Consider the following 13278-nt stretch of genomic DNA (forward strand, 5'->3'; position numbering starts at 1 on the left):
GCCAATTGTGTCAAGTTTAGCTCAGAATGTCAGCCTGCCTGATACTTTCTCTCTGACAGCAAATTTCAAGTTTCAGACAAGACGGCCTTTCTAAGTGTCACTCTGCCCTCTCTCTCCCCCCTCTCGACTCCTTCTGCATTGCTGGTGTTTCAGTATTCACACTGCTGCATCTGTGGTATATACTGTAGATGTCTGACTGAGGAGGATGGCTGTCAGTCTTTGTCATCTCTGTCTCCAGTGCTCTTACTCCCTCAACTCTCCGTTGCTGACTCTCATTCTGTCTCTTTTTGTCGTCTGCTCACCTCTATCACCGTCCTCTGTCTGCTCTTTTAAAGCTATCTAAATATTTTTCTCTCTCGCCTCATCAACAAATGACACAAATGCTTAAAGTCAGCTGGAAATCATGGTCTTCTTTCTCCTAAAAGATTAGAGATACTGAAGGAAGGTGGAAAAGGATTTACATACACTGGTGAGCAGGTGTAAATCAACTGCATATTTAGCTCTATAAGCCAATGAGAGGTTGAAATCCTACTTAAGCTAAGCAAATACATAATTATATAAATATCTGACACCCCCTGAAGCAGTTTAAACTACTTAATTGAAATATTTTCCATTACCAAAAGTCAACTTCAACTGAAATTAGAAGTGTAAAACTATGCTTTCAAACTTTCTAAACCCACGGATGTCATTTCCTAATGTCAGGCAAATGCAAAGTTACACATGAGCGAGAAGGCAATTTGTGAAAATATCCACTGCAGACAGCACTTTTGTGCAGCTGAAGTTCCTGTGATTGTAAGCTAATTACCTCAAAAGAGAGATCTACTTTCTACTTTAATTCATCTCTAAAAGATTAAAGACAAAGTTGTCAAGTGGTCTGAAATTACATTTTGAAAAATAAATTCAATGACGAAATAAAAGACCTGCTGTAGGCTCATTTTCTCTCACCAGTTACCCTCTGTCCTGGTTGTAGGTCACTAAAATCAGACTAACTGGTGACATTTCAGAACAAAATGTCAATGTGTGCCATGAGAGAATAAAGTGGTAACATTACATCTGCTATGGATCAGTGTTTGAATGAGAGTGGAGAAACAGGCGGAATCAGCTGTTAACTACAGGAGGACTTACTCTTTAGTGTCATGGTTGATCTGGACATTGATGAGTTGCATGGTACTCTTCAGCTAGAGAGGCGAAGACAAAGAAAACAGACGGTTAATAATTCCACTTCCATCAGGCTGATGATGGCAGTAACTTGAGGTCCAGACATAACTACTAACTCATATGTCTGTGAAAATATAAAGATAAAATTATGTTTAACATGTCACTTTTTATATACATAATATAGCTTAACTAAAGTTTTGAAACAAAAAATATCAGGGCATCTAACTAATTCAACTTCATTATAGATTAATCTGACAATTGCTTTCTTGACAAACTGATTATTTGTAATTTATAGTGTGGAAACTTTTCTTTTGTTTAAAGCAACATAATGCTTTAAACAAAAATAAGACATCAAAATATCAAATTTTAAGACACATAGTAATAACACAATAGGCTAAACATGAGATTCAAATCTATTAACACTGGATACAGAAAAAAAATAAATAAAAAAAATCAGCATATTCGAAGTTGTTGGTGTTTTAATCAGTTAATTTCCACACAGCAGATAATATGACTTGCCCAGCTATTATGGTTCTTTATTTAAGATGCACTTGACATTCTGCAGATTACAAAATCAACTCTACAAAACCACAGCTGACATGAATCACTTCACCTGATGCACATTGCCAAAACTGTGATCGGACAAAAGTTGAAACCATTTTTATTTCAAGCCTCAATTGTGACTTACAATTGTTCATGGTGGATTCTCAGCCTACCTGACCAGAATCCAGGGTGAAAGGAAACTAATTTAAAATCAAACCATGGTTGATAACACACAGAATTATATCCATCCATCCATGTTACATTCCCCAGCTGCTTATTTAGGTCAATGGCCACAGGGAGCCAGGAGGCACTGAAACTCATCGCAGGATACTTGAACCCTAAAAGCTGTGACTGTGGTTCAAAGGTTCATTGCTGCTTTACTAAATTAAGTAGTTGTAGTTGTCTCTGTAGTGGCCATTTTTAGTGGATTAAAATAGATACAATATTTTAAATTGGGATTAATAGTTATTTTACCAAATGTCATTAAAGCATTTCTTGGACAAGTCCAGGGTTGAGCTGTTTTATCCGTAGTTATTTTACAGCATCCCATGAAGGCATATTTTTAGCATTGCTAGTCCCAGCGGGTCTTGGCTCAAAACAGATTATAGTGAGCTGCACTGTGCTGCTTTTGGGAGTCAGTTATAGCACTGTGAATTGTTCTAGGGTAAGCAGTCTGCTGTGTAAGGGAAGCTTTTAGGTCAGTGAGAAGCGTGTGAATGTTCACAGTGACCTTGTCACGTCTGGGACAACATGATCACTTGACTGGTTTTTGTAAAGATTCCACGAAATGGGGATTTTATTTCCTCGTCACTTGTCACCGTTGCCTGGAAACCAGTGTATCTTTAATGGTGACTTCATCCTGCACAAGTAAGTGTAAACAAAACCCCAACCAATGAGGCCATCACAGTGTTTTTTCTTCTCCTTCTGTTTCTGCTTAACTGATGGTCATTGGTTTACAGTTTAGAATGACTCTGCTATGTCCCACGCTGACATCTTGTTTTAAAAGGAATTACATGTCATTAAGGAAGTAAAGATACTATTTCATGAGGCCACCTTTTCTCACCTTACACGCACACACTCAAGACATCTCTACATAGGCATCTGTATGCAACCACACACACATGCATTCACACATGGACAGGGCAGGAGGTAGGGTTAGATCATGGTGATGCACTTTCACCAAGAGCTGGAATGGAGAGGCCGGGGAAAGTTATTACTCAAGTACTGAGAGTATGCCACAAAATTACAGCTTATTAAAAGTAGGTGGTAATCAATCATAGTGATTCATGATTCTATTGGATTTAATTAATTGAAGAAAAAAGCGACAAAGGGAGGTGAGCAAAGAGCACACTTGAACACAAAACATTACCTGATCAATTACATAGTTTCAGTTATTTCTTAAGATAACGACTTCTAGAGTAACTTCTTTAGACCCATTAATCCCAGTGATCAGCCATCAGTGGAACCCGTTGAATTAGGTATTCGGCAAATACTGCCATTAGATCTCTGCTGTTTTCTTCATTCCATCTTTATTTATATTTTATTCTTTTTACACACTCTCTCTAAGACCAACACCCAAGCCGTTACTGACAGTTGTTCTTAATGGAGAGAAGCCTTAGCACCCTAATCTCCTTGAGGGGTCCGTCCACTCAGCCATGCCAAGGCATCTGCGGCAGGGCATTCTTTCCCTGACCCTTGGAACCATGCCTGGGTGGGAACGACAGGCTACTATCAGGAAAGAGATATGACTGGCAGCAGGCAGCCAACTCCTTGTAAAGTGTTTACTTTGCATTCATCTTACACTAATGTATCTAAGTGTCAATAAGTCTGCTTTGCCTGAATACACTTTCTGTTTTCACTGATGGAAAGCAGCTTTGGCACAGAAATGTTTTGCCAATTAAATTATATTCAGTGCTTCAAACACTTAGATCTATCTGTACTACAAAATAATGAAAACTGCTTTTATTGTAAAAAGCCATTAGACATCATTACCATTAGATACTGTTCAGAATAAAATTTATCCAAAATCATATGAATGAATAGAGAATGTGTTTTTTTTCCAAATTAATAATGAGCTCACATGAGGACAAATTTGCATTCTGCTGCTTGTTTTTAGGTCAAATACATGAAATTGCATCACAGACAGAAAAATAAAGGAGCAAATTGATTCATATTATGCAGCATGGTAAGAGTTAAGCTTTTAAGTGTGGGTTTTGCATGTCCTGTGTTTGACGTGGGATAGATAGAAAGAGCTGCTCACGGTAGATAAACTCATATCAGTTGTTAGTTGGCTTTATACTGCCACATAATGAAAACATTTGTGAATTTGTTGGTGGATGGGGTCTTTGAATTCAACTCGTTTATCGTCCATAATACAAATAACTCTAACGAACAGGAGCACAGGAGACCACTGCCATTCTGACACTTTTGAATAACCATGTGTTTGGTATATCTCCTTTATTTGATCATTCTTGCTTCTCTGTTGGTTGAACAGTGAGAACACAGAGTGTTTGAAGTGCACATCCCTCCAGAATTACAACTATTCCCCATTCTGCTTGATTCTGAGTCTGTAATGACCTCCTGGAAAGCTGGAAAACAAACATTTAATGTGGGATGCTCTCTTGATCACTTTCAAAGGGAAATGCCATTTCACTGATTCTGGCTCTTGATTTTAGTAAAGTCTGCATCAACAACAACAAAGAGAAACTGAAGCTCAAATCTGCAGCATCAAGACCTCAATTTATAACATTAGGTGACACGTCTTGAAATTGGTCCACTGATATATCGACAGTGTCTGTGTGCTCAGTGAACCTTTGCTTGCGTTTTTACATCCAGATGAGCTTAAACTGAATGTAAGACTTACAGCTGTGAATGAATGACTCTCCCAGTAAAACCACTATGAGTGTCTTAATAGTTGTTCCATTATTCAGAGCCTGTGGGGCAGCACCACAAAGACTCTCTGTATGATCTTACCACTTCAATCTGTCTCTACTGTTTTTTTTAAGGAGGGACTTTTTCAAATCAATCAAGTCTAACAATCTACAGCCATGCTAGCAGCTTTGTAATGATGTACTGTACTCAGTATTGCATCTGAATGTTAACATCATCATGCTAACATGCTCACAATGAAAATGCATCATGTTTGTCATCTTAATGTAGCATGTTTGCATGCTAACATTTAGTTTGATTACACTGAGCACAGAGCACTGCTAAGGCTGATGGGAATGCCACCGGTTTTGTGGGTATTTGGTTATAAACCAAAGGGCTGGAAAAAGAGAAAATTTGACCTGGTGATGGAGATAGAGGAAAAGTTAAAGGCTCATCCAGGTTATTATCATTATCCTCTGAGGAATGCAGAATATCTATTTCATGGCTATCCAACATTTGTTAGATATTTCACTCAAAACTACAAATGTCAACCTCATGCTAGAGCTAGATGGAAAGTTAAGGGATCACCAAAGTTATCTATCTTGAACATGAATATCTGTACCAAAATTCATGGTACGTTGCTGAGTCATTTCACTCAAAGCCAAAATGTCAGGCTCATGACAGCACAACAGCAAAAGTCAGGGGGTCAACAAATTCATTAGGATACATACATACATTACGATTGTCTGGAAACCACAAATCCATCCAGCAGATACTGAAATATTTCTGTCCAACCAAGCAACCAAGCAACCCTGCCATCCCAAGATGCAACTGGGATGTACATTTTTTTTTATTAATATAAATAAATAAATGCATAAATGTATAATTTACCTCTCTGTAACTGATTATTCTGTACGACAGACCTGATGTAAAATTAAACCACTGATATTATTAGCTACAATTTCAAAAGAAGGCATGGATATAAAGAGATTAAAGTGACAGGTGTCTACATGGATGGATGTGCATTAATGCTAGCTTTGGGGAGCAGCAGGCTACTATGTTTGGTGGTTCTATTTGCTTTGATTGCTTGAAGGTTGCTGTGTGATGAATGACAGAATCACGAAATTATCAAGAAATGGTTTTAAAATAGAAGCATAGTGTGGTGAAACCCCATTACGTTTATGCCATGGCTGATATCTCATCCATCATTGCTCTAGGGGGGGGGTAGGGTGGTCTGTCCATCATTCCCCTAACATCACATCTCAGTGTACTAACGTTTCGGTACGATGGATGGAATGGAGAGAATGTGATGCAAAAAAGGGTGAAAGAAATGGAGGTTACACCTTTGATGTGAGTAATGGACTGTCACGTTGTAAATTAGGTCACTACCGTACACTGTGGTCCTGTTCATTATACTGAGTACATGCATGATCTGTGTACAAGTTCTGACTCAAACCCTGAGTCTGTGATGAATGAGACCTTGGCCAACCCTCATGTGTGTCTGTAGGGAATAGGCTACTGCAGTCTAAATCACCTGAGAGTTGCAGTAAAGATGCTCATGGATACAACAGCGATCAGAAACCGCATATAAGCCATGTTGCCAAGAGGGGAATCCCCATTCATCACACAGTGTTTAATATCACGTCTCATCTACGAAAGAGGAAGCAGTTCTGTGCTACACCTCATACAACTCTTTTCTCTGCTGTTCCAGGTCACTTGGTCCTCTATATCGCCTTTTCACCCTGAAGACAGATGAAGACTGCTGCAGACTCACAGTCGCAAACACTCCCGAGTCTTGCCACACTTCCACTGACCTTTTCCAGACCTTCTTTCTACCAAACTTTCCTTGTCTACCTCTTGGGGATGTCCTTGAAATTCAAACTGCATTCATTATTTCACCCCAAAATGCCACAAGATTCTGCAAGATCAACGAAACATCATGTTACCCCTGGGAACGACTCACTTCTTTATCAAGGCAAAAGGAAGCATGGAGGGTATCATGCCGACATTTAGAAATACGTAGTTCTGCAGAATCTGAATTAAAAGCATTTTTTTCATTGTACAGAATTATTGTACAGGCCATGTGATTTTCTCCAAGTCTGCTGTAATCCTGCTTCTATACAAAGGGGAAAAAAAGACAGACGGACGGATGGACAATGTCATATGTAAAGAAAGGCAGCAACATGACACTGGAAATAAAAAGTTTTTCAAATTCTGACATGGGTTTCTCATTAGTAACATGAATGGATTACTGATCTGGCCTTGTGGGGCACAGGCCCAGGGGTGCATGGTGGCAAAATGACCCGAAAGAGACTTTTATAAAAAAAAAAAAAAAGATTAAGAAACGCTCAAAGATCACAAAGAGATGCAAAATATCTGCAAAGAAACACAAAGCGAACATGTGTTGTGTCATTCAGTCTGGATGTCTTGTTCCGATTTTGGAGGGGTGTTTGTACCCAGGAGCCAGTTTTTTCATAATCCTTCCACGATTAATAGGGTTTTCAATCGACTAATATTTAAAAGGTATTAACTCTTGGGGCTTGTAACACATTAGATTTAACTATTCATTAATGTTGGTAAGTGGCCTATTTTTGTACTGCTACAGGCCACAATCAATTACTGTATTTACTGTTTTGTACTTAACTAATAAGACATTATGCCTAGTGCATCAATGTCCAGGGAAATTACCGCCAAAACCAAAGATCACAAGCTTTTAGTAACACTATAAACCCACAAATCCAGTGAAATCCAGCCAATCCAGCTGAAGACTCCCTAGTGTCACCATCCGCTGAGAGTGAGATTTCACTGTAACCTTGCCTGGGAGGGTTATGAATGAAAATTAACAGGGAATCCGAGACAGAGTGACCTCTGATCCGATTAGTATCTCCAAATCCTGTTAGGCATCCTCCCTCATGTATGTTCATGCTCCATTCAGATTCTCAATCTTACTCTTAATATCCTCACCTCCCATCAGCTGTGGAAAATACTCTATTTCACAGGTCAGCATGTGTACTAATCTGTGAATGCACATTGGAAAGAACCAGAAAACAAAACCCAAAGATGCACTCATGCAAAAACACTCCTGTCTCATTATGCAATGCTACTGTAGCTACTTTCTCTCCCCTTCTTGGTTTTCTTACTGCGCATCACGCTTCATCTTCCCACTCTATCTAGAGTCTAATTACTAACGACCCTCACAAACACTGTGGCCTTGGATTTAAGAGGCAGAGAGGAGACTGGGAGATTGAATTTAATCCAGCTACGCAGGGAAAAGGTGACCTTTCTGCAAGTTAGTTTCATTTTTGTTGGTTAGTGATGCAACTGGATTAGAGAATTATTGTAGGGGATGAAGAGAGTTTAGACAGTTATCTGTGAAATGTAAGCTAAAACCTCATTCACTCACGAAGTCATCTCTTCATTTATTGATTCATTTATTCAACTTTGGGCCTGGAAAAATGCACAGGCTAATCATCTACCTTGTCTCTGCAGGACATTAAAAAAAGCAGATCAAATCATAGGAACGTAACCTACTACATCCAGAGAGAGAGATACACCCACAGGGGACCCACCATCTGTCACCCTCGCTCTCTTGCACCTGCTTAGGAGGTGTCACACCCCCTCTAAGCTAACCTTCTGCTTGATGTCATACTAAAAGAGCAGGCGGCATGCTGGGCCAGCCTATGACCTAGCTGTCTGCCTGTGCTTGGCATATGCTATATGTCTGTCTCCTCCTTTAACATAGTTAATGAGCTCAAGGATATTGGAGGCCGGAATGGGTTTTATATTATAACACACAAACATACACACATACATTTACAGGCTTTTTCTTTCCATGTATATACACACACACACACACACACACCCACCCACACACACACACACACACACACACCACACACACACACACACACACACCCACACACACACACACACACACACACACAAAGACATGTTATCTGCAGACGTGTGGCACACAGACATGTTATCTCTAAGACGTGCTACTGTCAGGATCTCCATAGTGACGAACAAATCTAGCGATGTTGTTCAGCTCCATTTAAGTTGGGCCACTCACAGCAATCACAATTCACCATCAGTGCTGCACTCCTACATCAAACCTATCTAGACTTGGAAAGCCCCGCTGGGACATTCTACCCACGAAGCATCCAGTACTTAAGGCTTCATGATAATTTGGGTGTCCTGTGTGTGAGAAGACTGACACAATAATTATTTTAACGGGCTGGATTTTCTGTGCAGTAGAAAGAAGGAAAAAGAAATAAGACTGAGGTAGGAAAAATGAGGGGAGAGCATAGAAGAGAAAATAAGAAGTGAATAATTTGGCTAAAAATAGTTAGTGGCAAAAAAAAGGACACTCTAAACGCAAACCAAGACTACATGATATCTCACATGCTCACTTTTTACTTTTAGATATTAGTCTGGATCTGGATCTATCACAGTGCTACAGCTATAAAAGTCATATTTTTTCCAAGTTAGAGATCCTGAACTGTTTTTGAAGACTTGGACATCCCAATGAGTGGCAACTGCATCCAGTCATGTTTATCAGCTGAAAAACAGCTGATCAGAATAACTTTGTCTCAGCACGTTGGCAGTGCCCCCTATAAGCAAAAGCTTATTGAGCTATGTGGGCTGGCTGTGTGAGGACAACACCTTGTTCTCACTGGATAAAAACACTGAAATTGAACAAGATTTATAGCTTGTTATAAGCTGACAACTGTTAGGAAAGCAGCTGTTCTTAGTACTCCTGTAATTGTGTGTAAATACTCATTCAGCTCATACAGTATGTGTGCACTAGCCTGCTGCATTCCCACAGCTAACCAGCCGACCTGATTTATTATCAGCTTAATCAGAAATTCCATCAAAGTCCAATGAAATATAATGAGTGGAAATTACACAGTGAAATGATGATTATAGTGAAAGTGAAATCACTGCACAACCTCATGGAAATGATGGGTCCAATCCAACGCTTGGGCTAATACACACAGGGGTTTCTATTATTGGTCAGTATGTCAAGAGAAAGATTAATGAGTATTGTTTATATTGTATTGTATTTGTGTGAGTCAAGAAGTCGACACACTGCTATGAAAAGGTCAGTGGTGGGAGTATTGAGAATGTTGTAAAAGTTGAGACAAAGAGAAGAAGACGAGAACAAACAGGTGAAGATGCAAGAGGAGGACATCAGAAAGGTCAGCTAGATAAATGTAGACAGGTCCATCATACAGTGTGGGAAACTATGTTGACCATACAAAGAAAGGGGGTGGTGCATCAGGATCACATGTAGGTTCTGCCAGTACTGACATTTAGCCTTTTTCCACTGCATGGTACCAGCTCAACTCAACCCTCTTTTTGTTTCCCATTGGACAAAAGTTTTAGACGCTACCTGTCACCTCGTACTTTTTTGGTATCAGGTGACATGAAAACACTGCAGGTTACTGATTGGTCAGCGAAAATCATCACTACTGCGTCAACATTGTGCAAGATGGGACATTCTGAGGAAACCTATCAGTTTGAAGCAGCCAAGTGACTGCACACCGCTCACTGTAGCCTCTTACATGTCTGTTAGTTACTGTACTTTTAGTGGCAACTTGTGAAAGCATGATGAGGTCCAGAGGTTTCTCTGATTGGTATCTTTTCTATATTTCCCATTGTTCATGCGTGTGTTGTGTTGGAGATGACCTCATGATCACTTAGTGCATCATCGCTATACTAACAATGCCATATTTAGGGGGTACTATCTGCAGTGGAAAAAGTAAAAGGTACTAAAAGCAAGAAGAGTGGAGTAGAGCAGAGTGGAGTTGAGTCGGTGTAATAACGCTAATTAATTCTAACATCAACTGTACTAGTTAAAATACAGAAATAGCACCAATACTCCAGCTTCAGGAAAAGAAACCATTCGATTCATCCTACACACACAGACAATGTCACTTTAGAGAGACTGGTACAGAACCCCACACATGCCTTAGGACCAAACTTACCACTTGGTGGCGTGTGCGATGGTAGGGCTGAATGATGGGTAAACCCAGGGGTGTCACCCACTCCACAGTGTGGCCAGACTTGGAGATGAGCCTGGCGCTCTCTGTCAGCCAATCCTGCAACAGATGGATGTCAGCGGAGGTAAAGCGAAGGCACGCACTGGATCAAGGACCATACTCAGAAAATATCCAAAGCATTTCACCACTACGAGTGTGAATACCTGCCTATTTGTTGTGTTTATAAGTATGAATGAGTGTGTTTATGTGGACATCAGAGCAATCAAGTTCCACTCAGTGAGTTCAAATCAGACGGCTGGCTGATGAAGTCTTCAGGTTCTGCTGGCTCAAGGACTTAATAAATCAGGCTATAGATATGGAGCAATGGTAACAAAAAACTTCTCCTCCACGGTATCAATAGATACATTTGAGTCTGATGCTCTTCTTCAAGGAACTAGCAAACAATTGTTGCAAACTTGGAGTTGTTGCTTATTCTAAAAATTGCAAGAGCAACACTGCTGTTTGGCACAGTTTCTCTCCAAGAATGGAAGCCATACGCCTCCACACACACACACACACACACACACACACACAGAGCTGTAGGAAAGATAAATAAATCCTAGCAACTCGTGGTGGCAGTCAGGCCCAAAGCTGCTCCATTCATCATCACCTGCCTCTGTATATCCCCGGCACAATGAAATGAAGATAGCATGAAAGCAAAGAAACAGGAGTGAGAGATTAACCAGAGAGGTTGCCAGAGAGATTGACTGATCAATCAATAGATTGATAAGAGGCAGACAGAGAGGAAGAGTAAAGAGTGGATAGAGATTTGAAGGGAATTAATAGCAGTGTTGACAGATTAAATGGGAAATGTGCAGAGAATATAGGAGAGGAGGTCAGGGATGATCAGCTACCTCGCTCTCATTCATACCTCAACTCACCCCTGTGAAATGCAAGAGGATGTGACCTATTTAAAAGAAGCGTGGTGAGGTGAATACACACAAACACACACTCGCACAGAAACATTAGGTCGCCACTGAGGTATGATGGGAAGGGGATTATTCATCTCAGACTGGGTCGTCCCCGCACATTCCCCAAAGGACACACATGCCAGCAGTGGGCGGTGTTTCTATTAACTCGTCAGACTCCTCTCTGCCCGTGGAGGTAATGTAGAGTCTCCAACCAGGTGCATGTTCTACATCTATAAATGGAGTCTATGTGATGAATGGGTGCAATTGATAGGATAAGAGTGGGGTAAAGTAGTCATTAATAACAATAAAATAACATCCTATATGCAGTAGTAGGTCAGTAGTCAGAAATGGGAGCAACGCTTTATTCTAGGGGTCTGTAATTACATAATAATAATTTCCCAGGTTTCCTCAAAAGAAAAAGGAAATGAGGTATTAATTAAGCTAAAGTATAAAGTTCTGGTATTTCAGTAATTTTAGTTAAAGTGTAGTTGGTTGCTTTGAGTTTGATTTCAAGGCAAATTTCTTTGGATAATGAGATCAATGTGAATCCAAGTAAATACGTGTATATTATTGGAAACTTTGTTTCTTCATTTACGTTTGCCAGTAGTTTTTAATTAATTAATGTATTTTTTTTCACCTTTCTGTGAGAAACATCATAAGAGGTTATTAGGAAAAATGACACAGAAATCACAGACAACTAAATTAAACCATTACCGAAATGGGTGTTAAGATATACTGTATCATCGTGGACATGGAGAAAAAGTTTCAAGACCTATGTAACTGTGCATTGTGTTTCGTGATAGGCAACTGTATGTTTGCTTAATACTGGAATGGAAATACTATTAACTGCATGTGTGAGTATATTCTAAAGAAAACAAGAGAACTTTAACATAATAAATTTACTGAATGTCAGACCTGTTATGCAATTAGCAACACACAAGTTTGAATGTACATTGGTGATGATGTGTTGGGTGACATAATTGCATGCATGTATCTGACTTTATACAGTTGTAAAATGAACTCACCTGGATCTCTCTGGTCCCTGTAAACATCTCCTTTAAGCCACTGAACACCAGTCGCACCAGGTAATGGGATGCATCCCATACATGCTCCTGGAAAAACAACACATAATTATTCTGGTGTATTCATATCCTTAAATGCACTTCACTTTTTTGCTCCACTGCAATTCTAAATGAACACAATTTAATACAAGTAATAATCAAAATATATTTTAATATTTTTTCACTTTGTTATTAATTGGACTGAATGTATAATGCAAATGTAAGTGATAAAAGTTGCAGCACACAATGAAAAGGGTATATTTTTCATATCATTACATACGAGAGAGATATGACCTCCCCCTCAGTGGGAACTGCCTCACCCTGCCCATCCACCCCCTGTAATCAGTCACAATTACATTTCCCCCAGTTCCCTGTTTAAATACTGGCTGTGCAGTGGATATCAAATATCATACCTATTGTTGTATTACACTCATGGCCTCCCTGATTCAACCATGCCATATTTTATTTCACTGCAATAAGATAATATGTAAATGAACCTGACTAAAACGAGATTTAAAAGCTTCTGTTCTTGGTCAATGCAGCGGGGACTCTTCATGTCAAGGTCAAACTTACTAAAATCCCTTTGAGTGCATCATCAAAATGCCTTCATACAGATGCAGAGGACAATGGAGAGGAGGACAGATCCCAGTAGAGAAGACCTTGTACTTCATTCCAAGTCCATCTGGGCTCAAT

The 13278-nt window shown here is 39.7% G+C and overlaps 1 protein-coding gene across 1 annotated transcript in view; it reads right to left on the reverse strand.

Annotated features, from left to right (window-relative positions):
* The window catches only part of polrmt (polymerase (RNA) mitochondrial (DNA directed)), a 45351-nt gene that overhangs the window by 9922 nt on the left and 22151 nt on the right, over positions 1 to 13278 (reverse strand). The window contains exons 14-16 of the mRNA XM_056378217.1: positions 12550 to 12636; positions 10560 to 10673; positions 1126 to 1178 (exon numbers count right to left, since the gene is read on the reverse strand). Coding sequence (XP_056234192.1) covers positions 1126 to 1178; positions 10560 to 10673; positions 12550 to 12636 — 254 coding nt within the window. The remainder of the gene's footprint in view (positions 1 to 1125; positions 1179 to 10559; positions 10674 to 12549; positions 12637 to 13278) is intronic.

This window comes from Seriola aureovittata, chromosome 6 (assembly GCF_021018895.1).
Source record: "Seriola aureovittata isolate HTS-2021-v1 ecotype China chromosome 6, ASM2101889v1, whole genome shotgun sequence".
Taxonomy (NCBI): domain Eukaryota; kingdom Metazoa; phylum Chordata; class Actinopteri; order Carangiformes; family Carangidae; genus Seriola; species Seriola aureovittata.